Here is a 24,719-nt window from a genome sequence, read left to right on the forward strand (position 1 = left end):
TTGGGGGGGATACACCAGAGGCTGGTGTGTGTGTCCCCCCCCCGAGCCAGTGCAGCAGTGGGGCTGTGTGGGGCTGAAGCTGCAGGCTGGGGTGGCTCCCGCTCCCCCCCGGCCCCCCCCCCAGCTGCCCTGCACCGAGCCACCCACCCGTACAGCGCCGGCTTTATTGAGCACACCGAGCAGCGACACACACAGCGATTCTGTACAAGAGGCACCGCGCCCGGGGGCGACCCGGCTCCCCCTCCTGGCTGTGGCAGCCAGGGCAGCGCTGGGGCCTCCTGGGCTCAGGCAGCTGCCTGACAACCCAACGGCGCCTCCTTGTGCTGCCGGGCGGCACTGCACTGGGGCGAGGGGCGAGTCAGTGCCCAGGAGTGCCGATGGCAGGGGGTGGAGCCAGCTCTTTGCCTGCAGCCCAGCCGCTGCCACCCATGCCGCAGCCGTTGGCATGGTGCTGGGGGGCACTGGCAGCTGGCGCTGTTCAGGGGGATTTCTCACCCACCCTGTCCCCCTGGAACCTCCCAGCCCAGCCTACAACTTCCCGGGGCCCGAGCACACGGGGGCCTTTGCGCTGGCAGGTTGCTTCCCTGGGGGCCTTGGCTCAGGCCTCTGTGGCCAGCTCTGAGCATGGCGCGGCGCTGGGAGCTGTGGGGCTGGGTGAACGGGGCGTGGGCCGCAGCCCCCGCGTTCTGCCCTGGGACGGGCACCGTTTGCTTCCAAACGTGGGATCCTCCAGCCGCTTTGAGACATGGCCCCTCCGTGCCAGCAGCATTGGGCCCTATCCCCTGCCTCCCCCAGGCCTGGTCCCTCCCGCTGCCCCTCGATGGTTTTGGGGATCCCCCTCCCCCCAGCTGTGCCACTGGCAGGGCTCACTGGGCCGGCTCCTGGCTTGCCGATGGGGAGCCAGAGGAGGGGGGCTGGCTCCAAGGCCCAGGGGGGGTGGAGGCAGGACCCACCCAGCTAGAAGTGGACCCAGTCTATAGTTTCCCTGCTGCCTGTCACATCGGTCCCCGAGGAACTGGCCAGAGGAGCCTTCGCCACCTCGTCTGCAGCTCTGTCCGGCATCTGTCCCTGCGCACCCCGGCCCTGCACAGGAGCCCGGCGGCTCTCCCCGGAGACTCGCTGGCGGGCAGGCGGATGGCAGAGAGAAGCAGCAGGATCAGCCGGACGGCTTGGCACACGCAAGGCAAAGGGCAGCGAGAGGCATGGCCGCGGGGCGCCGGCGCTCACCACACGGAGCACTTGTGAGCTGGGTTCATCGGTGAGTTCTTGGGGCAGTGGAAGACCCGGCCAAACTCCTCAAACTGGGAGACGCTGCCCAGCACCCTGGGGAGTGGAGAGAGGGCTCAGGAAAGGGGGGCTGGCAGCCCGACGAGGGCAGCGCCGCACCTGGCCCGGCAATGCAGCCACCTCTGAAGCGAGAGGAGGCAGCTGTTAGCGGCACTGTCCTGTAGGTCGGGGCGTGAGCCCAGTGGGGAGTGGGCAGTGCCCTGGTGTATGGACAGTGAGGAGGGGCCACTGGCTCTGCCTGGGCTGGTGCCCATGGAGGGGCAGCCTCTGGGCCGCCAACCTAGGTCCAAGCCCCAGTGCCAGCCCTTGTGCTGCCCCCTGCTGGCCTGGCCTGCGCTCCAGCCGGGGACCCCACTCCAAGCTCCTGGCCTTGGCTCACCCCTCTTGGGTGCCCTCACCCGGACCTGCTGCAGCCTCTTCCTGCCCCACAACCCCGTGGGCTCAGGGGGCCCGGCCCCAGGGCAGGAGCAGTCAGGCTGGCCCGAGAGACCCCAGCACATGCGCCCCTCCGCTCCCAGTCTGCCCAGTGCAAGGACTGGTTTAACCCTTTCTCGTCCTCACTGGGGCAGGGCACCCGCTGCCCTCCCTCCTGCCTGCCCTGGGCCCACTGGCCCCAGACCTGTGCTCCCTGCGCCCCCTGCTGGCCGGCCGGCTGCTCTGACCGCGTGCTCAGGACAATTCGAGCCCCAGGTGGAGCTGGGCCCTGCCCCGAGGCGCTTCCAGCCAAACCCACATGCAGAGGCTGGGGGTCCCCAGGCAGAGGGCAGGGATTCGCCACCCCTCCTAGTGGCCACACCCAGCAGGTGCAGCAGCCCCAGGTACCTGTAGTGCTCCGGGGCGTGTTTGTCGGTCAGCACCTGCAGGTAGATGGACTGCGAGCGCCTCTTGATGCACCAGTTCTGCAGATGGGAGAGAAGCCACAGTGAGCGTCACAGCTGGGGGGAGCTGAGGGGAGCAGAGGCCCCCCAGCAGCAGAGGGGAGACTGGCAGGGGCCAGGTCAGCGAGGCAGCCAGGGCCTTTCAGCTGTCCCAGGACAAGGGTCTCCCAGCGGGATCTGCAGGACAGGGGAAGGCCAGAGCGGAGCAGGCGGAGGTGAAACAAGTTGGGTGGGTCCCAGCCTTGCCCCGGGGGAGCAGGTGCAGGGCACCGAGCCAGCCGGCGTCTGGGCTTTAATGAGATATTCCCTAAAGCTGCATCTCAGACGCTCCAGTCCGGCTGGGCACCCCTGGTACCCCAGAGCTGGCAGCGAACACCTCGCAGACCCCCCATCTCTGAGCACGCCGGCCAGCCGGGGGCGTTAGCAGAGCCCAGGGAACTCCCTGCAACTAGGCTTGGGAACGCTGCCGCGTCCACTGTCACTCAGGGCAGGGAGATGCTTCCTGGCGTCCCCGCTCCCCATTCGCCCCCCTGCTCCCCACCCCATCCTGCAGCCCCTGGGGCAGAGGGAGAGGCGTGAGCATTGTCCCTATCTAACCCCCCCACTCCCCCTGTGTCATTTCTGCTCAGGAGAGACCCAGGGCTGGGGTGCCGGAGGGCTGGGGGCGGAGAGCCCAAGGTTGGCAGGGCAGAGGCAGCGTGGCGGTGGTTCTGGGCCCCTCGCCGGGCACTACCGCCCCCTGGTGGCGGGGCGTTACCTGGGCGAAGGCGATGAAGAAGAGCTGGTCGTGGGTGTATTTCAGGCGGTGCAGGGGGTGCTCCGGCCCGTGCTCCCGCACCCACTTCTGATAGGCCTGCAAAACACAGGCACACGTACTGCGGGGGGCTTCCCACCCCCGGTTGCCCCCTCTCTGTCCCAGGCGCCTCAGGCTGGGCCCAGCAGCCGTGCAATGCGGAGTGATGGGTCTGGCTGGGGGTAGCAGGAGGGTCACGGCCTCTCCCAGCTGAGGCAGAGGGGCAGCTGGTGGCCATGGGGCCCCCCGGGGGAGAGGGGGCGCTGTGCTCTGCTCCCAAGCCCGGGTGGGTGCGGTGTCCCCTAGACTAGAGTAACACCAGCACAGCCTCCTCCCAGTCAGCTGCTGCCCTGCAGATCCCTCCCACCCCCGTTCTCCGGTCACTGCCCTGCAGGTCCCTCCCCCCACCACTGCCCTGCAGATACACCCCCCCACACCCTCCGTTCTCCGGTCACTGCCCTGCAGGTCCCCCCCACCCCCGGCCATTCTCCATGACCCGGGGTGGGGGGCAGAGGGGCTGGGGTGCTGGGCGCACTCCGTCACTTACATAGTAGGCCAGCTTGAGCCCCCCCATGTCGGCGATGTTCTCCCCCAGCGTGTGCTTCCCGTTCACCTGTGGAGAGAGGAGCAGGGGGCTCACACGGCCCTGGTCGGGCGCACCCCCAGCCCTCCAACACTCCACCTCAAACTGGGGGCCATCCCTGCCCCTGCCCCACCAACCTGGCTCCCAGGCTCAGCTCCTGCCCCCACCAGCCCATCTCCAGGAGGCCAGCCTGAGGGGATCAGCCCCTGGGCGCTGGCTGATGGAGGGGCGCTTGGGGGGGGGCTGCATCGCTGGGAACCAGCACCCTCCCCCTCGTGACGTAGATACTATGGATGGCAGAGAGAGAAAGATGAACTGCCCCTTGCAATCACTGCAGCGGGGTCAGAGAGACACAACCCAGAGCCCCTGCTCTCCCCCCGCACCCTGCCCGGCTCTGGCTGCTGCAGTCTGTGCCTCAGTATCCTGGTCAGAGCAGAGCCCTTATGAGCCCATGTGCTGCGGGGGAGCGATCTGGGGCAGGCCCAGGTGAATGTCCCCCAGCAGTGAGGGGCGCCCCGGGCCCAGGCCAGACCCCCGGCAGCAAGGGGCGCCCCAGGCCCTGGCCAGACACACTCCCCCAGCAGCGAGGGGTGCCCTAGGCTCAGGCCTGACCCCCAGCAGCGAGGGGCGCCCTAGGCCCAGGCCAGCCCCCTGGCAGCGAGGGGCGCCCCAGGCCGGCTCCACTCCCCTGGCAGTGAGGGGCGCCCCGGGCTCACCCGCTGGTTGTAGACGGTGAAGTTGTCGTACAGGTTGACGATGCACTGGGCCTTCTTCAGGAACTTGCTGTAGGAGGCATCCGTCCACCAGTGCACCAGGTTCCCGTGCCGATCGTACTGGCCCCCTGCGGGCACACGGCACGGGTGGAAGGGGCTCATGGGACAGAGCTGGGATTGGAACCCAGGAGTTCTGGCTCCCTGTCCCCGGCTGGTTCAGCCCCACCCCAGCCCCCCAGTGACTGAGGGCCACGTAGGGAGCTGTTTGCCAGGCCCTGGCAGTGAGTGCGCTGTCGGCCGAGGGCCAGGCGCCGCTCCTGGACCAGCCAGAGGGAGGCGCTGCTCCAGAGGCTGCCTAGGGCTCAGCCCATGCGGCTGCCACCTGGCCCTTTGCATCTCCTTCACCCCCGAGCCCCGTCCCTGACCCCGGCGAACAGGCGCCACGCCTCAGGGCGGCACTCGTGGGTCCCAGCTCTGGCCCATGCGGGGGAAGGAGGCTCACCCCAGTCGTCGTAGCCGTGGGTCAGTTCGTGCCCAATGATGGTGCCGATTCCACCGTAGTTCAGGGACCTTTTGGCAGGAGGAGACAAGACACGACCCCATCAGCAATTGGGGGGGGGTGTCTGAGAACATCCCCCCACCCAGGACACTGCCCCATCAGCAATGGGGGGGGGATCTGAGCAGGCGCGCGCACCCCTCCCCCGCTGTCAGCAGCGAATGGGCAGAGGGCAAGTGAGAGGCTGACTCGAGCCCACGGCAGGGCACTGACCTGGGTGTCTGCGGCCCGAGAGGTGGTTCTGGCTGGGTCCAGCCTGGCGGGGGCAGTTCTGAGCTACCCCAGGGCTGGGATTCTCCACAGGCACAAGGGGTGCTCCCTGCCCCGACCATGCACCCCCCATCCCCTGCCCCCTGGCGCTGGCGGGGCGGGGGGTCGGAGTGGTGGGCGGTGCCTGCAGGGCCCTGTACTCACTGTGGGAACTCGGGGTCGTACAGCGTGGGCTGGAGGATCCCGGCGGGGAACACTGTGGGGAGAGGAGGGAGTGTTATGGGGAGGGGGCACCTCCCACCCCGAGCAGGGCCAGATCACAGCGAGGGGACCCCGCCTGGGCCAGGCACACAGGGCTCTTACTGACACCCAAACACCCACCAGCTCTGGACAAATACACCACGGCGTGGGTCAGCCCCCAGCTCCCTGAGGCAGCCGTGCTCTGTCCTGCCCCTCCCCAGCTCTGCCGATGCCCCCCAATCCTGACCCACAGCCCCCTGCTATCCTGGCCCTGCCCCCACCTCCCCACCTCTGCCAATTTCCCTCCCTTTCAACCCGCAGCCCCCCCCATTACTATTTCAGTCCCAGTCACACCCTAGCTTGGCAGATGTACCACCCCATCCCCCGCTCCCCCCCCCCCCGCCCCGTGACTCAGAGCAGATGCCCGGGGGATGCCGGATGCGGCCGTACCCATCTGGTTCTTGTTGGGCAGGTAGTAGGCATTCAGGGCCTGGGGGGGCAGCAGCCACCTGCAAGGAGACAGCCGAGACACCGAGATCAGCCCCCGGGCCCCACCAACTCCCCCCGCCCCAGCACACAGGGGAGTCTCTGCTCATGTGGTGTGGCCGGGGGGGAACTGGGAGAGGACAGAGTGCTGGGCGGGCAGCCGCTGACCCCTAATACCCACAGGATGGTGCCAGGCTAGGCTCTAGCCTGGCCTCCCAACCCCCTGGGCACGGGCCGCCGTGCTCAGAGGGGCCAGTCCAGGTCGGTGCCTGCGACAGCTGTGGGGGCCACATGCTGCTGGATCTGGGCAGGGTCACCACCCCCTTGATCAGCCAGCCTGACAGGAAGGCTCGGCCCCTGTGCCCCGACCTCAGCGCAGACGCCCCTGCAGACGCCAGGGCTTCACTCACCCTGCAGGTGGCAGGTGGGCACAAGCGGTGAGGCATTTGCCTGTCTGTGCGCACACTGACCACTAGAGGCCGCCACACCCCTGGGGAAATGCCTTGGCTGAGGTGGGGCCCCTTGATTTCCAGGGAGAGGAGCAATGTGGGGGGCTGGACCCCAGGGCCCCAGCAGCAACCTCTGTGGGGACAAGGGGGCTCCTGGCCATGCAGAGCAGGGCCTCCTGCAGCAGCCAGCGTAGCGCACGCCATTGTCTTTCACCGAGCCGGCTGAGCGGGGCTTGAACCGGCGCCGGCAGCCAGGGGCTGGCCACACTCGGAGCACATGCCAGAGCTCAGATGGTGCCCACAGGTTGTGGGTCCCTCCCCTCATAGAGGGATCCCTAAAGACCCCCGGCCGACTCTGCTCTCACCCCCTTCTGCCCCATCCCCTCTGGAGGGGCAAAGCGCAGGCCCCAGGGCGATGGATACCTACGCAGACTTGTCCACCTCCTGCCGGATCTTCTTCACCGACAGCTTGATGCTGAACTTGATGCTGTTGAGGATGTTCCTGAAATACGTCTTCTCGTGGACTTCGAACTGCGGCGGGGACACAGCCCAGCTCAGGCGGGGAAGGGCAGGGGGCTTCTCCCTGGGACTCCCCTTCTTAGCCAGCCCTCCTGCCCCAAGAGGGGACCAGGAGCCGGAGCTGGGATGTCCCGTCCCCCCCCAGCAGACTCCCAGCCCCTGCGCTTGCTGTAGCCCCGAGGCTCCCTGGTCTGCATGCAGGCTCATCCCCATCCCCGGGGCAGGGACCTAGGATGGATGGAGGGTCCCGTACCACACTGAGCATGTGCATGAGTGTCTCCCTCTGGTGGCGGCGCCTGAGAGCGCACCCTGCTGATAGAGCGTGTGCCCCTGCATGCCCATGTGACGGTAGCCATGTAAATCACTGCTGTGGGGGTGGGGCTAGCGTGAGGGTGGAGGTGGCTCAGCCAGAGCCAGGGGAACAGGGAGCAAAGGACTTTGGGAGGGTCCTGAGCCTCATGACCCGCTGATCACAGCCCCCAGCAAGCCACCTGCCACAGGCTGACAGAGCAGCAGCGCCTGCTGGCCAGGGAGTCCGGGCAGGGCCAGGGGACAGGGCCATGGCAGGCCAGGGGCCGCTGGCTAGAGCAGGAGAAAGGGAGGGGCACTGCTGGATCTCTCCCAGCCTGGGTGTGAAGATGGTCCCTCTAGGGGTGCAGCGCGGGCCCCTCGCACACTCGCCTCGTACTCCTTATCGATGGCGTCTGGTTTCAGCAGGAAGTCCGGGTACCCGATCATCACCATCATGTACTGGAGCTGCAAGGAGTGCACATGCCCTGGTCCGAGCCTGCCCTGATCTCACGGGGCTGACGGGCTCGTGTCTGAGCACAGCGCCGCCCCCTGCTGGAGGCAACAATAGACTGCGGCGCTGCTGCTCTAGCTCTCTGGGCAGAGGCCCCTGTGCTGGAAGGGGCAGGCGGTGAGTCCCAGCCCCAGTTCTGCATGGAGGCGCTGGCCTGTGGCTGCAGCAGCCGGATGGCAGCACCATCTGTGTGGCCGTGGCTGGCCAGGTCTGGGCGCGTGGCGTGGACGGGCCCAGCCAGTCCCGAGCAGGGCTGCACTCTGCGTGGGTGCGGGGCCCTTATGGGTTGGCCGCCAGGCAGCAGAGCTTCCCTCTCCTGGCTGGAGAATCCCACTTGCCCAACTTTGGGACTGGCGAGGCCGCCTGTGGCCCACGCAGTTCAGAGCCCCCCTCGCCGTCTGAGCTCCAGCCCCCACCCACAGCTCCCCTGGGAGTGCCCCAAGCCGTGGATGCTGCGATTGGCTGGCCCCTTGGTGCCTCACCTTGGCTCGAGCTGCGCGTTTGGTCTCTTCATCCATCCAGTCGAGCTCATCCAGCCGCTGATCCAGGGTGTGCTTGATGTCCTCCACCAGCTGCTGCACCTGCTCGGCACAACCGCGCCCGGGTCACAGCCTTACCAGGGTTCCTCGTAGCACACACCCAGGGCACTGGGCCCAGGGTGGGTACGAACCTCCCTACACAGCCGCTTCCTCCATCACTGCCACGCCCACAAAAGGCTTAAGCCACGCCCACAAACGGCTTAAGCCACGCCCAGTGGTTGCTGGGTAACAGGGCCAGGCCCTGAGCAGGCCGCCAACCACTGGGCTTTTGGCCTGAAGATGCGCCGCTCCTGTCTTGTGTTTCACTGGCCCGGGGTGTGGTCACTGGTGGGATTCCCCGCTTCCCCACAGCCTGGATGGATCCGGGGGGGATTCCCAGCCCACCCCACCCACCGTGCCTACCTTGGCCTTGCTGGAAGAGGAGAAATACTCCTCCACGAAGAGGGCCCCCAAGGCCATGCCGAAGTGCTTGTTGGCCTGGCTCAGGCACATCTTGTCCAGCTCCAGCTGCTTCTCGGTGCCCTCCATCTCCCTGGAGAGCTCATGGATGGCGTCGCGGAAGGGCGTGGAGAGGTGCTCGCTCAGCACCACCACAATGCGCCACAGCATGTAGTTGTGAAGGATCCTGGGAGGGAGAGAGACGGGGACCGGCCAGGGAGGAGAGCATGTTTTATAGCCCCGGGGGCCTGAGCCTCTCCCTCCTCTGCCCCAGGGGCCGCGGGATGGGGTAGGGAGCAGGGGGGCGAATGGGGAGCGGGGATGCCAGGAAGCATCTCCCAGCCTTGAGTGATGGTGGAAGTGGTGGCGTTCCCAAAGCCTAGTTGCAGGGAGTTCCCTGGGCTCTGCTAGCACCCCTGGCTGGCCAGCGTGCTCGGAGACGGGGGTGTCACATTATTGACTTGAACTGGGACCGTATAGAACATGGTTGCAACCAAGGTCCTGTAGTGGCACCAAATCTTCTCTAAAGGGGTCAGATGAGGTGTCTAAGACAAGGTTATAGCTGGCTGGTAATGATTCTGCTGTCTATGTGTGTGTGTCATTTTTGTAGTTGAAGTTATGAATATTGGCTCTATACTGTCTGTATTTCAAACTTCTGCTCTGCTTCTGGGTGACACCCCAGACAAGTTGGTGTCAGCTCTGCCTAGCCTGCTGGATGGCCCATTAAGCACCATCAGCTACACAACTGACCCATTGAGAGAAGGCAGATACACCTTAACTCAGCAAAGTGCAGGGACTTGCCCATGTGACTCCAGACTCCATTTTGCTGTAATTTTCCACAGTAAGGACAAAGAGGTTCTTACACCTGGAAAAAGGCTATAAAAGGCTGATGCCTCATCTCCATCTTGTCTTCAATCCTGCTTCTACCTCTGGAGGGACTTTGCTACAAGCTGAAGCTCTACACAAAGGACCAAATGACCCATCCCAGCTGGGGATGTTCCAGAGACTTGATTTGAACCTGCAGTTTATTCTATCACTGCTACAAGCCTGAACCAAGAACTTTGCCATCACTGTATGTAATTGATTCCATTTAACCAATTCTAGCTTTCCTTTTATGAATAAACCTTTAGATTTTAGATTCTAAAGGTTTGGCAACAGTGTGATTTTTGGATAAGATCTGATTTGTATATTGATCTGGGTCTGGGGCTTGGTCCTTTGGGATCGAGAGAACCCTTTTTCTTGTACTGGGGTGTTGGTTTTCATAACCATTCATCCCCATAACGAGTGGCACTGGTGGTGATACTGGGAAACTGGAGTATCTAAGGGCAGGGGCGGCTCCAGACCCCAGCACGCCAAGCGCATGCTTGGGGCGGCATACTGCGGGGGGCGCTCTGCCGGTCGCCGGGAGGACGGCAGGCAGACAGCCTTCGGCTGGTCCCGCAGCTCCGGTGGACCTTCCGCAGGCTTCGGTGGAGCCGCGGGACCAACGACCGGCAGAGCGCCCCTTGCGGCGTGCCGCCGTGCTTGGAGTGGCGAAATGTCTAGAGCCGCCCCTGTCTAAGAGATTTGCTTGTGTGACTTGTGGTTAGCCAGTGGGGTGAGACCAAAGTCCTGTCTGGCTGGCTGGTTTGGTTTGCCTTGGTGTGCGCAGAAACCCCAGCCTTGGGCTGTAACTGCCCTGCTCCAAGCAATTTGTCCTGAATTGACACTCTCAGTTGGGTCCCGCCAGAGCCAGCATTGTTACAGGGGGTCTGCGAGGTGTTCGCTGCCAGCTCTGGGGTACCAGGGGTGCCCAGCCAGACTGGGGCGTCTGAGATGCAGCTTTAGGGAATGTGACAAAATGGGGCTGTTCTTAATGTTCCCTCTGAATACTGGGGGGGCCTCAGTTCCTGGCCGACCCTCTGTCGCCTGGCAACTAATGGCCGGGCCCTTCCCCCCTGCAAGGGGATGCTAAAGGTGTTGGAGACAAAGAGGTCAGGTGACCTCCTGGCCCGGGAAAGGAGCTGAGCAGAGGAGGGGGGGCTGGAGGGGGTTTCAGTCTGGAGCTGGCTGGGGACGAGGAGTGAAGTGCAGACGTGGGGGTCTGGCTCACTGCCCCCCAGAATGGACCTGGCCGAGGGGTCCGGCTCGCGGTACCTACAAGCTCTGTTTTAGACCATGTTCCTGTCATCGAATAAACCTCTGTGTTACTGGCTGGCTGAGAGTCACGTCTGACTGCGGAGTGGGGGTGCAGGACCCTCTGGCTTCCCCAGGACCCCACTGGGGCGGACTCGCTGTGGGAAGCGCACGGAGGGGCAGAGGATGCTGAATGCTCCAAGGAGAGACCCAGGAGGTGAAGCCGTGTGAGCTTCTTGCCCTGCAGACAGTCTGCTCCAAGGGAGAGGAGGCTCCCCAAAGTCCTGCCTGGCTTTGTGGGGAGCAGTTCCAGAGCATCACCCGGGGACTCCGTGACAGGGAATATCCCATTAAAGCCCAGACGCCGGCTGGCTCGGCGCCCTGCACCTGCGCACGGCTGAATTGCCTGTGTAATGAATTGGTTTAGCCGGGTGATTTGTAATGCATTTGATTAGCTCTGAAATGCTATTTTCCACTCAGCGTGTGCGTGGCCGGGAGTGGGGATCGGTGGGGGGTGCAGGAGGGAGCTGGCGGAGGGGAGTCTCTCTGGGTGGCCACGGGGTGTTTCTGTGTGTGCTGAGGGGGATCCCGGGGCGTGTGCTCTGCTTGTAGCCGGGTACACCTGGGAGGGGAGGGATCCCTCTGTGCATGGAGGGAGCCTACAGTGCAAAGGGCACTGCATGCTGTGGGGGTGGGGTGGTTACCTGCAGCCATGGTGGGGGGAGGATAGGGGGAGCTCGCCATGTTGGGGGGATGAAGCAGTGCAGCTCTGTGAGCATGGCAGGGGTGGTGGGTTGCATGTGGTGGTCTCCTGGCCCCAGCAGACAGCTGCAGCAGCCCATTGGCATTCAGGAGGCAGGCGAGTCCCGGCAGATCAATGGCCATTAGTGAGATGTCCTGTCTGTATGGAAACGACCCCTGGCCCAGGGAGCTGATCAAAGGCAGGAGACGCAGGGGATTGGGCTGAGGAGGAGCTGCGCCCACAAATCCCCACTGCAGAAATCCCTGGCCAGGCCCCTTCGGCCCTGAGCCAGGTCCGTCAAGGTCTCATCCTCCCCGTCACCTTGCTAGGAAGCCTGAGCAGGAGACGGGGCTTCTGCTGGGATCTGCCCCTCTGCCACCTGCTGCCAGGCTCCAATCACACCTGTGTGCCCGAGTGAGGGGCCCGGAGGGGCCACCACACTCTGACCCCAGGGCATGTCCCAGAGACCCACTTTCCCCACAGAGCCCTGCTACCCAGCCGTGTGTCTGGAGCTGGAGGGAGCATGTGGGACGAGGCGTCTGATAGAGCCCTGCCCCCTGGCAGTGCCCGCCGTGCCCCGCTGGCCGGTACCTGCTGGGCGTGCTGCGGATGAGCTCCGACACCTTCTGCATGTAGTCAGTGGCCAGCAGCACCACCTCCTCCTCCTCCGAGAAGTTATCATGGAAGATCCGATCCAGCAGGCGCTTCCACTTGAGCTGGGGGGTGGGGGAGAGGGCACTGTGACCAGAGGGGCCTCGCCTTCTCCAGAGCCCCCCGCGCTCTGCGGCTGGCCCAGGCCCATGGGCAGTGATTCAGCCTGGGCTTGCCCCACCGCAGTGACCTAACGAGGCCCATGTCTGAGTGCCCCTCTGCAGTCTCCGAACTGGTGCGGATGCCACTGCCCTCCAGAATGGACTTGTCAGGGGAGGAGAAGAGCCAGGAGGGCATTTATCTGGGCACCTCAGCTGGGCTGTCCCTCCCCCAGCGCCCCGGCAGGGTACTCACGGTGGGGGTGATGCGCTGCAGCTCCCCCAGCGTCACCTTGTTGTACATGGTGCTGATGTCCCTGCGCAGGTCGTCGTACTCGGAGACCGTGATCTGGGCGGGACAGACGCATCAGGGCCGCGCTTTGCCTGAGCCTCCAGGCTGGGGGTGCCACGGGGCCAGCCACGGGCAGGGAGTCTAGGGCTAAGCGTTCCCTCTCGCCGGTCTCACTGCTCCCCTGACCCTGCAAAGGCCTGGGGCCCCTCACTCATTCCCCAGCCATGTGATGGTGGGAGGCGGATGCCACCCTGGGGCGCTCACTGCTGCTCCCCGCTATCCTGCAGGGTCCCTGCACCCTGCAGAGGGTGCAACCCAGTCAGGCTTTGCTGCCCTTTGATCTCCCTTCTGCAGCTCGGTGTCCCCTCAGCACAGGAGGCTAACGGGCCCCTGGAGCAGGAAGCCCCTCAGCCCAGCTGTGCCCAGCCCTGGGGCAGTGCCAGGGGTTGGGGATGGGCAGCAAGCAAGCTGTGGGGGGCTGGGCAGGCCAAGGGACTGCTGCCTTGGGAATGAGCCCGCTTCCTGTAACAGGGACTCACCAGTCAGCCCCGGGCGCCAGGCACCAGCCCCCCAGCATGTCCCCTCCCCGCCCAGGGACCCCCCCAGACACTGGGTGCGCTGGGCTGCGACCTGCTCCCCCGAGAGGCCGGAGGCTGGGCAAGCAGCGCTCAGTGCTAGCATGGGGTTGAACCCAGGCTGCCAAGGGCTGACCCACGCGAGGGCACTGCCCCTTGGGCCCTGGCTGGGCCCCCACCTTCCCCACGTGGCTGTAGGGAGCTAGTTCCTCGCAAGCTGGGGGCCACTTGTGCCCGAAGAGCCCCCCCTCCCCTGCCCTGTGTGACACCCCTGGAGCCCCACGGGGGCAGCCAGGCCAGCGGGTCTGGGCTGGGAAGGACTCACGTTGGCCAGTCTCTGCTCCAGCTGCAGGATCTCCTCCGCCTTCTGCGCCCCGTGCTCCGCTCCCAGCAGGCCCAGCAGCCGCTCCATGAACAGGCGGTACGCCGCCAGGATCTGGGCACGAGGCGAGGGGTCAGCCGGCCCGGGGGGGGCAGCTCCATCCTTGGGGGGGCTCGGACCCAGGGGGATCAAGGGGACACGCCTGACCAGGGGGTGGGGGGGAGGCTAAGGGGGTCAGGCCTGGCCAGGGGGAGGGGCAGCAGGGGGTGGGGTCTGGGGGGTGTCACATCCTCCCCCCCCCGCTGCCCAACTCTTGGGGGACGTTCTGCTGGTGATGGGATTTCAGCCTGTCTGCTCCAGAAGCTCCAATCCCCCTAGAGCTTCTGAACCCTCTGATTGGCTGCCTGCCCCATTAGCCCGCCCCCTGGGGCTGAGCCACCAATCAGCTCCTGTGGGCAGAGCTCCCGCCCCGCCCCGCTGCAGCCCCCTCCAGTGTCACGGGAGGGCGGAGCTAAAGAGCCCAGCAGCCCCGCCCCCTGACCCCCACCTGCAGCCAGCAAGGACAGGGCAGTGCCTGCCCCGGCCAGGGGTGAAGGGCCAGGAGGAGCTGAGGTGTGTATGGGGGGGGCCTGGGGGCAGAATTAGTGGCCAGGCAGGTGGGGGCCAAAGTAACTTCCCCCAACACCCCTACCCCCAAACACCCCAATACCTGCACCCCCCCCCCAACCCTCCACACTCCCCCCATACACCCCACAGCCCCATACAGGATGGGCAGGGGGAGCTCACACACACACACACACACACACACACAGGATGGGCAGGGGGAGCTCACACACACACACACACACACACACACAGGATGGGCAGGGGGAGCTCACACATACACACACACACACACACACAGGATGGGCAGGGGGAGCTCACACACACACACACACAGGATGGGCAGGGGGAGCTCACACATACACACACACACACACACACACACAGGATGGGCAGGGGGAGCTCACACAAACACACACACACACACAGGATGGGCAGGGGGAGCTCACACACACACACACACAGGATGGGCAGGGGGAGCTCACACATACACACACACACACACACAGGATGGGCAGGGGGAGCTCACACACACACACACACACACACACAGGATGGGCAGGGGGAGCTCACACACACACACACACACACACACACGATGGGCAGGGGGAGCTCACACACACACACACACACACACACAGGATGGGCAGGGGGAGCTCACACACACACACACACACACACACACACAGGATGGGCAGGGGGAGCTCACACATACACACACACACAGGATGGGCAGGGGGAGCTCACACATACACACACACACACAGGATGGGCAGGGGGAGCTCACACACACACACACAGGATGGGCAGGGGGAGCTCACACACACACACAGGATGGGCAGGGGGAGCTCACACACAGTCTCTCTCACACACACACACACACACACACACACACACACACACACACACACACACACACACACACACACACACACCAAGCAGGGGGAGACCACACATGAAACAAGAGCCCGACGAACAGAACTTGTTTAAAAATCACTCCTAATAGTTGGGGCCAGTCTGGTGACTTTTGGGGTCTGACTCATGATTTCTGGTGGTTGGCGACACTGCAGCTGCGCCAGCCTCTCCTCACCCCTACCCGGCTCGGGTGCAGCTGGTGCTGGGTAGGGGCTGCTCCCCCCCCCTCCCCCCGGGCGATGCCAGCCCCCCCTCACCTTCTCGCTCTCCTCGTCCTGCCCCAGGTACAGGGTTCGCTCGGGCAGCGTCAGCCCGTCCTGGTCAATCTGCCACAGAGCAGAGGAGCCGTGTTAGTGCGCGGCCTGGGTACCCTGAGCCCCACCTCCCCAGCTAATGGAGGAGCAGGGAGAGGTGGGGGCTCAGCCTGTGTGGCCATGCAGGGTGGGGGGGCCTGTCCGCGAAGGGGGCAGGTGGATGTGCTTTGTCGGGGGCTCAGGCAGGAGGAAGGTCCAGCTGCCAGGGCAGAGGCTCAGGAGGGAGATTCAACCTGGGGAGGGGGTCCCCTGTGTGTGCTCTGGGGCTCTGCTGGCTCCAGCCTACCCGCCCCCCACCACGCGTGCCAGTCTGGGTAGGGCCCGTGGGGGGCTCTCTGGCAATGGTCCACACCCCTGTGCTCAGCCCTCCCGCTCCCAGGTGGGTCCTTCCCCGATCAACTCACCCTGCCGGGGGGGGCCGGACCACACCATGTCGTCCACCTCAAAGTGCCAGCTGGCTGGGATGGAGGGTGCTGAGCACTGCTCCACCCCCCAGCCACAGGCCAGCCCCCTGAGCAACCCTACAGTAACAGACCGGTCCCCTGAGCAACCCTACGATAATAGACCGGCCCTCTGAGCAACCCCACAATAATAGACCAGACCTCCCGAGCAACCCTACAATAACAGACCGGCCTCCTGAGCAACCCTACGATAATAGACCAGACCTCCCGAGCAACCCTACAATAACGGACCGGCCTTCTGAGCAACCCTACAATAATAAATTGGCCCCCTGAGCAACTCTACAATAACTGACCGGCCCCATGAACAATCCCATGATAATAGACCGTCCCCCTGAGCAACCCTACGATAACGAACCGGACCTCTAAGCATTCCTCCAGTAACAGATTAACCCCCTCCTTCCCTCCCAGCAGCCCTACAATAACAGACCAGCCCTCTGAGCAACCCTACAATAATGGACCGGCCCTCTGAGCAACCCCACAATAATAGACCAGACCTCCCGAGCAACCCTACAATAACGGACCGGCCTTCTGAGCAACCCTACAATAATAAATTGGCCCCCTGAGCAACTCTACAATAACAGACCGGCCCCCTGAACAATCCCATGATAATAGACCGTCCCCCTGAGCAACCCTACGATAACGAACCGGCCCTCTAAGCATTCCTCCAGTAACAGATCAACCCCCTCCTTCCCTCCCAGCAACCCTGCAATAACGGACTGGCCCTTTGAAGCACCGTTTCAACTAATCAACCCTACAATAACAAACCAGTATTCCCAGGTGACCCTACAATAACAAAGGAGCATGCGTGTGTCCGGGGCGCTCCAGGCACCCTCACACAGCGCACTTGCGGGTGAATAAAGTCCACTCTGAACTGTACGTCCCAGACCTCCGAAGGGTCCGTTATCCACAGCCCATCACGTTCCAGCCGAGCCGCCAGCCCCTTTAAACACCCTGACCCCCAGCTGATCCCCGACCCCCAGCAAACCCGCTCCGTGATCCTGCCGCCCCCTCAACTCCCCCCCCCCCCCGCCCGCCCGCCATATCGGGAGCCTGCCCCAGGCTGGCTCCAAGCTCCCATCCCCGCCTTCCTCCTGCCAGCCCTTTGTCCTAGTGACCAGGATTTCTCCCCTCCCTGATACACGCCCAGAATCTGATTTCCCAGCAGACCCCTTTGTGTAATGACTCGGTGGGTGAAAGTGCCCCCGGGGAGGGGCCCATGCCAGGCCGGCCCCATGGGGCACCCCCCAGCCCAGCCCTGCTGCCCACCGCCCGCCCGCTGGCCAGTTTTCAAAGGAGAGTCTCTCCTGGGAAGAAGCAATCAGCTAATGGCGCTGCCCTCCTGCCATCAATCACGGGGACAAGCAGCTGTACTGAAAAAATTAATCTATCCCATTGGGTCGGCCTGACCCGTCTAACCTCGCCGGGCTGGGGAGGGGGGCTGCCTCAGCGGGGATGGGGGCGTTCTGGAGCTGCTGGGTCTCAGCTCACCACCCTTAAAGCCGCAGGGGCTTTTACTGTTGTGCTGTGTCTTCCGTCCTCCTCCCCAGAAGTGGCTGCATTACCCTGGTGTTCGCCAAGGGCTCTGGTACCTGCAGGGTGCTGGGGAAGCATATGGTACTGAGCGATGCTCTCCAGCCCTCTGTCCCCCGGCCGGCATGGTTCGCCCTAACCCCACCCCTCTGGGCTCGCCTGGCTCTGTGACTGCGGCACCGGCACTGGGAACAGACCGAGCCTGCTGGTCTTGCTGAATCGTTTGGTGGGGGGATTAATGGCGGGGGGGGGGGGGGAGGTAAATCTGTCCCAGTCGTCTAGTGAGCAGGGCACTGGGCTGGGACTCAGGAGACCTGGCTTCTGTTCCCACCGCCCTGCTTGGGCCGGTCACGGCCCTTCCGTGCCTCAGTTTCCCCTCCCACCCTCAGTCTGTCCTGTTTAGATTGTGAGCTCGGCGGGGCAGGCGCAGTCCCTCACGCCCTGTGTAGCACCCAGCCTGACCGGGCCCTGATTTCTGGGTGCTCCCGTAACACAGATAGTAACAGTGAGGCCACGTCTGTCCAGCGGCTGCCCGGCCCGTTTCTCGACCCCGCTGCGGCATGGAGGCTGAGCAGCCATCCCTTGTGGGCTGCCTGCCCTGGGGCTGGGCTCTCCCGACCCAGGGCACGTGCAGAGACCCCTGGGCCAAGCTCCACCCGTCAGCTGCAGAGAGCTCCCCCCAGAGCCAGCTGTGCCACATGGACTGATGCTACCCCGGCCCAGCAACCCCCCCCCAGGGCTGGCCCTTTAAACCCTCCCATCCCCTGTGGGGGGGGGGAGACCCCAGGGCGCTCGGCACACGCTGCCGGCCTGCAGCAGGGAGCAAAGGGCCGGTCCCGCAGGAGCAGCATGAGGCGGGGTCCATACGAGCGGGTACGGCCTCCTCGAGCACGGGGGAGGGGAACGGCCAGCACCAGAGAGCTGCTAATTACCCACGGGCTGGAGATCAGAGCCCCTCCCCACCCCTACAGCCCCGGCTGCGCCCTCGGCTCCAACAGCGCCCCCTGGAGCTGGGGCCACTGCGGTCCTTTACCCGCTGTGGCCACGAGAGGGCACCGGGCTCTTTCGCACCACTACGGCTCCTCAGAGCCCTGGGGCTCAGCCGGGCCCCCCCGCCCCACTGACTCTGGAGCCGACGGGAGGCCCCAGGGCTGGGCGCACAGGGGAGGGGAAGCTCCTGTCTGAGCCCCCAGGCGCTACAGGGGCTCCGTTCGGTGCAAGCGCCAGGGATGGGACCAGCCACTGCCCCGAGGTCCCTCATCTCCACTGACCACAGCCCCAGCCATAAACTCCCCAGACCAGGCCGCGGCCCCTAGAGCCAGAGCACGCAGACCTCCAAAGGACACTCCACTTCTCCAGCACGTCCACAGCACACACCCCCAGCACGCGTGTCCACACCTGCACGCACACAGGGCACACGCAGCCACGTTCCCCATGCGTGTCCACACCCGCACGCACACAGGGCACACGCAGCCACGCTCCGTGCACACTCTGCCCGGTCGCTCACACTCTCCCCAGTGTGCACACCCCCAGCACGCGTGTCCACACCTGCACGCACACAGGGCACACGCAGCCACGCTCCCGTGCACGCTCTGCCCCAGTGCGCACACGCTCTCACACTCTCCCCAGTGTGCACCCCCCCAGCACGCGTGTCCACACCTGCACGCACACAGGGCACATGCAGCCACGCTCCCGTGCACGCTCTGCCCCAGTGCGCACACGCTCTCGCACTCTCCCCAGTGTGCACCCCCCCAGCACGCGTGTCCACACCCGCACGCACACAGGGCACACGCAGCCACGTTCCCCAGTGCACACCCTGCCCCGGTGCTCACACGCTCTCGCACTCTCCCCAGTGTGCACCCCCCCAGCACGCGTGTCCACACCTGCACGCACACAGGGCACACACAGCCACGCTCCCGTGCACACTCTGCCCCAGTGCACACACGCTCTCGCACTCTCCCCAGTGTGCACCCCCCCAGCACGCGTGTCCACACCTGCACGCACACAGGGCACACGCAGCCACGCTCCCGTGCACGCTCTGCCCCAGTGCTGCCCCAGTGCACTCTCCCCAGTGTGCACCCCCCCAGCACGCGTGTCCACACCTGCACGCACACAGGGCACATGCAGCCACGCTCCCGTGCACGCTCTGCCCCAGTGCGCACACGCTCTCGCACTCTCCCCAGTGTGCACCCCCCCAGCACGCGTGTCCACACCCGCACGCACACAGGGCACACGCAGCCACGCTCCTGGGCACACTCTGCCCCGGTGCTCACACGCTCTCGCACTCTCCCCAGTGTGCACCCCCCCAGCACGCGTGTCCACACCCGCACGCACACAGGGCACACGCAGCCACGCTCCCGTGCACACTCTGCCCCGGTGCGCACACGCTCTCGCACTCTCCCCAGTGTGCACCCCCCCAGCACGCGTGTCCACACCCGCACGCACACAGGGCACACGCAGCCACGCTCCCGTGCACACTCTGCCCCGGTGCGCACACGCTCTCACACTCTCCCCAGTGTGCACACCCCCAGCACGCGTGTCCACACCCGCACGCACACAGGGCACACGCAGCCACGCTCCCGTGCACACTCTGCCCCGGTGCGCACACGCTCTCACACTCTCCCCAGTGTGCACACCCCCAGCACGCGTGTCCACACCTGCACGCACACAGGGCACACACAGCCACGCTCCTGTGCACACTCTGCCCCAGTGCGCACACGCTCTCGCACTCTCCCCAGTGTGCACACCCCCAGCACATGTGCACACCCGCATGCACACAGGGCACACGCAGCCACGTTCCCCAGTGCACACTCTGCCCCAGTGCGCACACGCTCTCGCACTCTCCCCAGTGTGCACCCCCCCAGCATGCGTGTCCACACCCACACGCACACAGGGCACACGCAGCCACACTCCTGGGCACACTCTGCCCCAGTGCGTGCACACTCTCGCACTCTCCCCAGTGTGCACACGCCCCCCCAGCATGCACACTCGCATAGTTTGCACAGCCCAGTGCACACACAGGCACACCCACACACTCCCCCATAATGTGCACAATGCTCTCCCAGCGGGTCTACACACTCATTCCCCAGGGTGCACACCCCCCGTGCACTTATGCCTGCACCCATACCCTCTCGCACTATGCACACGCACCGTGGGAGAGCACACCCCCACTATGTGCACACAGATGCTCCCCCAGCACGTACGCACATGCACCCTCTCTCCTCTGCGTGCACGGCTCTGCCGATTGCCTGGAAAATTGCCTGCCATGCTGTTTTGCTAAACACTGCAATTATGCGGAGGGAAATTGCCTTTCCGAAGGTCCCCTCCTGTAGAAGTCACATTAATTTGGGTATAAAAGCCGCTTCTCCGTCGGCGTGGCGCCCGGCATTGCTATGCAAATAAAGGCCGGTTGCCGAGCATGGCGTCCCACGAGCCCCGGCTGTGTCCGAGCAGGCAATTAGCGCCAAATCGCACTTGCTGGTTCGTTTTCCAAGGTAATTTGACAAGAACGGGGAGGCTGGGAGCCAGCGGCCCAGCCCGCCTGGAACCTCCCCGCCCGTGCGTCTGACTCCGCCAGTTCCGGCCGCAGCGGGGAACAGTGTCCAGGGGAATAGAGCCACCTGTGTCTTAAACAGTCCCGCCAGCAGCGCCGGCTCCTGCCACTGCTCGGGGCCCGGCGTGGGGAATGAGCTCCGGAGGCGGGCGGGGAATGGCCACGCAGCCGGGGTCGCAATCCGCTGCCAGGGCCCTGCTGGTTCCATTTGCTCTCTACATCTCGGAGTCACTGAAGGGCTCAGAGGGGGAGAGGCTGGGAAGGGCGGGGGGGGGGGGCAGCACAGGGCATTCCTTCCCCTCCACACAGATCAGCCAGTGCCCCCCACTCCTGACCCGCAGCCCCCTGATATCCCAGCCCTGCCCCCACAGCTCTGCCATTGCCCCTCAATCCCGACCCTTAGCCCCCTGATATCCCAGCCCTGGGCTCCTAGCTCAGCTCACCCTTTGCTCCTAATCCTGACCCCGAGCCCTCCCCCCACCCCAGCCACTATCCCAGCCCTGGGCTCCCCACCCTCAGCTCTGCCAAGGCACCCAACCCTGCCCGCCTGCCCTTTCCTGCCAAAATGGTGCCCCTGATTCTGCCAGCACATGTTGCATGCAGCTCCCCAGCTCCCCTCCTGCCTGGACAATGCCCAGTGTCCTGATCCCCTCCTCCCATGCCAAGAAGCCAGCTTCCCTGCTTGTCAATTCCCCCGCTCCCTATTTCTTGGGCACGAGCTGCCTGTTTCGCAAGCACCCCAGCTGGGCCGGGCAGGATTCTGATCCCATTTACACCAATTCAGCGTGTGCCTTACAGAGTCAAGTGAGACCAGTAGGGGGAGCCAAAGACCGAGACATTGCCGGGTAGGTCTGAGTGTGTGTCTGCACTGCCTTCTGCTGGCTGGAACTGGAACTGTGCAGCTGTGTGTCAGAGGCCCTATGCTGAGCGCTGTCACTGGAGAGCTGGGACACGCTCGGTGAACCCAGTTGTGTTCCAATACACCCACAGCTCCTGTTCAGAGCAGCAGAACTGGGGCTTTCCCCGCCCGTCTGACCAGGGCCCTGTGAGCCGTGGTGCATGGAGTCATTTTGCTGTAAACATCTGAGTGCTGGGCTTGTGTGCTGGGGCAGAGGCCCTTTGGAGCTCAGCCTCGCTATGAGACACCCACACTGCGCTCTCCCCCAGGGGAGCTTTACCAAGAGCCGTGGTACCAGGGGTCATGGTGCATTCTCCATCGCTGGCCATTTTTAAACCCAGGGGGGGATGTTTTTCTAGAAGATGGGCTCTAGGAATTGTTCTGGGATAATTCTCCGGCCTGCGCTATGCGGGGGGAGGGATCAGATGAGATGCTCACAATGGTACCTTCTGGCTTTGGAATCTATGAGACTTTACTTTGGTTCTTTCTTGGTTCATTGTTTTTCCTTAATGGAAAAGTCAAGTTGTTTGAAGCTGAAAAACTGGGGCTGCTCCTTGTATATGGGGGAGTGACCCCCACCCACAGGGCCCATCTTGTGGCATGCAGGTGACATCTCTTGATGCTGCAGGGGAGAGTGACTCAGGGAGCCAGACACCCATGACACATGGGCTCTGCCCGGAGAGGAGGGAGGCGCCTTGGGCAGTGTCTCCTGTTTGACTGGCTGGTGCCTCTGACACTCAGGCCTGATCTGTGTGTTGATTTGCTGGCATAGCTGCTCCTGCTGGGATGGTCACCAGCGTCCGCCCCCACCTACAGCCTGTGGGGCCTGGCCCGTGGCTTAGGGGGCCGGGGAAGAGGTCTAGCAGCTTGGCTGGGCAGGAGGCCACGGGACAATCGACGATACTAACCTGAGTTTGGGATGGGAGCATCTGATCTTTGAACGGGGCCCCAGTGCTGCTGACTGACCGACCAGGAGGGGAACCAGGACCAGAAAGGCTGGGACAGCAGGGGCTGCGGGTTGGGAGTGAGGGGCACCAGCAGAGCTGTGTGTGGGGAGCCCAGGGCTGGGATAGCAGAGGACTGCGGGTCGGGAGTGAGGGGCATCAGCAAAGCTGTGTGTGGGGAGCCCAGGGCTGAAGTAGCAGGGGGATGTGGGTCAGGAGTGAGGGGCACCAGCAGAGCTGTGGGTGGGGAGCCCAGGGCTGGGACAGCAGGGGGCTGTGGGTCGGGAGTGAGGGGCACCAGCAGAGCTGTGGGTGGGGAGCCCAGGGCTGGGACAGCAGGGGGCTGCGGGTCGGGAGTGAGGGGCACCAGCAAAGCTGTGGGTGGGGAGCCCAGGGCTGGGACAGCAGGGGGCTGTGGGTCGGGAGTGAGGGGCACTGGCGGAGCTGGGAAGGAACCCAGGGCTGAAGTAGCAGGGGGATGTGGGTTGGGAGTGAGGGGCTCCAGCAAAGCTATTGGGGAGGCTGCCGTGCCACCTGCCTGGATGACCTCTGGCTTTGCTGAGCCCCCTGGGCCCCACAGAGCGATCGGGGCTGGTCTGGGAGCGGTGCAGCCAGGCTGGCTGGTTCCTCAGCACTGCGTGGAGGGCGATTGGAGCCGCTGGCTGGCAGGCTTCGGTCTGGCGCAGGCGTTTGCAGCCGTCTGTGATCAGCACAGGCTACACCCATGGGGGAACTGCCTTGTGCGAGCGCCTCTCCCCTGGGAGCTGATGGCAGGGGGGCAGCCTTGTTAGGGGCCGCGTTCCCCACGCAGCGCGAGCGCTCGCCCCACCAGCCTGGGGACCCCACAGCGCACTCCAGGCATAGGCACCCCTCAGCCCCTGCTGAAATGCAGCCCGCTCTGGGGTGGGACCCGGCTGGGACAGGAAGGAGACGCCTGTGTCCGGCTGAGTGTGGCCCGCGGGGCAGGGGGTTTCAGACAGGCAGGATCTAATGACAGGACTCCCGGGATCTAAACAGCGCGGCAGGGCTGACGCCTCCCAGGGCAGGGCCACTGGATCTTCGAGGAACTCACGTGAGCGGCACTGGCTGGGAATGGAGAGCGCCCCCTAGCGAGTTATACACCCCAGGCTCTGCAGGCAGCGCCCCCTAGCACCAAATTGGGGGCAGGCCTGACTGTGAGGGGAGAGTGCCCCCTGCTGGGCCACCCATCCAGCGCCCTGCCCCCCAGCGCCCTGCCGCCCAGCGCCCCCTAGTGCCTCACTGGGGCCAGCCGCTGTAGTGCAGTGCCCCAAGGAGTCACCCAACCTGTTGCCGCAGCACCCGGGGCCTTCCTGAGAGGTGTCCGGTTCCAGTACAGACCCAGCCAGACCTCGAGTGACCCTAGCCGGAGGCCTCCTGGCTGCAGCTGTCCTGCCCTGCCCGGTGGGCGTGCCCCGGGCCTGGCGTCCCTCACTCACCCGGATGACGTAGCGGGAGGAGTTCTTGTCGTCCAGGTTGACCGTGAGGGAGAAGAGCACGGCCGTGCTGTAGACGCCCTGGGTCTTGTAGAGCAGCTCGTTGAAGTCCCAGCGGGCTGGCCGCCCCGTGGCCGGCCCGTCCCAGCCGCCGCAGTCCTCGATCACCTCCAGCATGGGCCGCGGCCCCAGGCGGTCGATCTCGCCCATGTCCAGGCAGGAGCGGAAGAACTCCTTGACCTTCCTCTCGGCCGAGGCCCGGGAGCCCCTGCGGACGGGGCGCTGGAGCAGCCGCCGGAGCTTCTCCTCGTTCTGCTCGCCGATGGTGGCGATGATGCCGTAGTGCAGCTTGTCCTCGGGGATGCTGTGCCGGTGGAGCCAGCTGCCGCAGGCGAAGGAGTAGAAGTCCTTGCAGGGGTCGATGGTGGGGTCGATGTTGTTGGCGATGAAGAGGGAGGCCTTGACGAAGGCCTTCTTCTCCTGGCAGTCCTCCAGGCAGTAGGCGGCGCGCTCCATGGCCAGGTACTTGAGCAGCAGCACGCAGCCCAGGATGACGCACAGGCCCGCCGCGAAGACCAGCCCCGAGAGCAGGCAGATCTCGCGCCGGGTCCAGCGCGGCAGCCCCCGGCGCGGCTTCTTGGCCCCGGCCCCGAGCTGGAGGTTGAAGCCGTTGGGCAGGGTGCCGCTGTTGTACTTGCTGGCACACCTCACCTCCTGGAACTCGTCGTAGTGGGCCGTCAGCGAGTAGGTCTTCTCCAT

General features: G+C 64.8%; 1 protein-coding gene across 1 annotated transcript; it reads right to left on the reverse strand.

Moving 5' to 3' along the window:
• Positions 1–160: 160 nt before the first annotated feature.
• Positions 161–24,719, reverse strand: ECEL1 (endothelin converting enzyme like 1). Its single transcript, XM_039489872.1, has 17 exons — positions 23,964–24,719; positions 15,064–15,132; positions 13,292–13,402; positions 12,356–12,448; positions 11,942–12,066; positions 8,458–8,680; positions 7,999–8,097; positions 7,396–7,470; positions 6,623–6,726; positions 5,711–5,769; positions 5,225–5,276; positions 4,757–4,824; positions 4,258–4,382; positions 3,506–3,571; positions 2,923–3,018; positions 2,110–2,186; positions 161–1,323 (listed from the first exon to the last, which is right to left on the reverse strand). The coding sequence occupies exons 1-17, from the start codon at positions 24,717–24,719 to the stop codon at positions 1,224–1,226; spliced, it is 2,298 nt and encodes a 765-aa protein (XP_039345806.1). The 3' UTR covers positions 161–1,223.

The sequence above is a fragment of the Mauremys reevesii genome, linkage group 9, assembly GCF_016161935.1.
Source record: "Mauremys reevesii isolate NIE-2019 linkage group 9, ASM1616193v1, whole genome shotgun sequence".
NCBI classification, from domain to species: domain Eukaryota; kingdom Metazoa; phylum Chordata; order Testudines; family Geoemydidae; genus Mauremys; species Mauremys reevesii.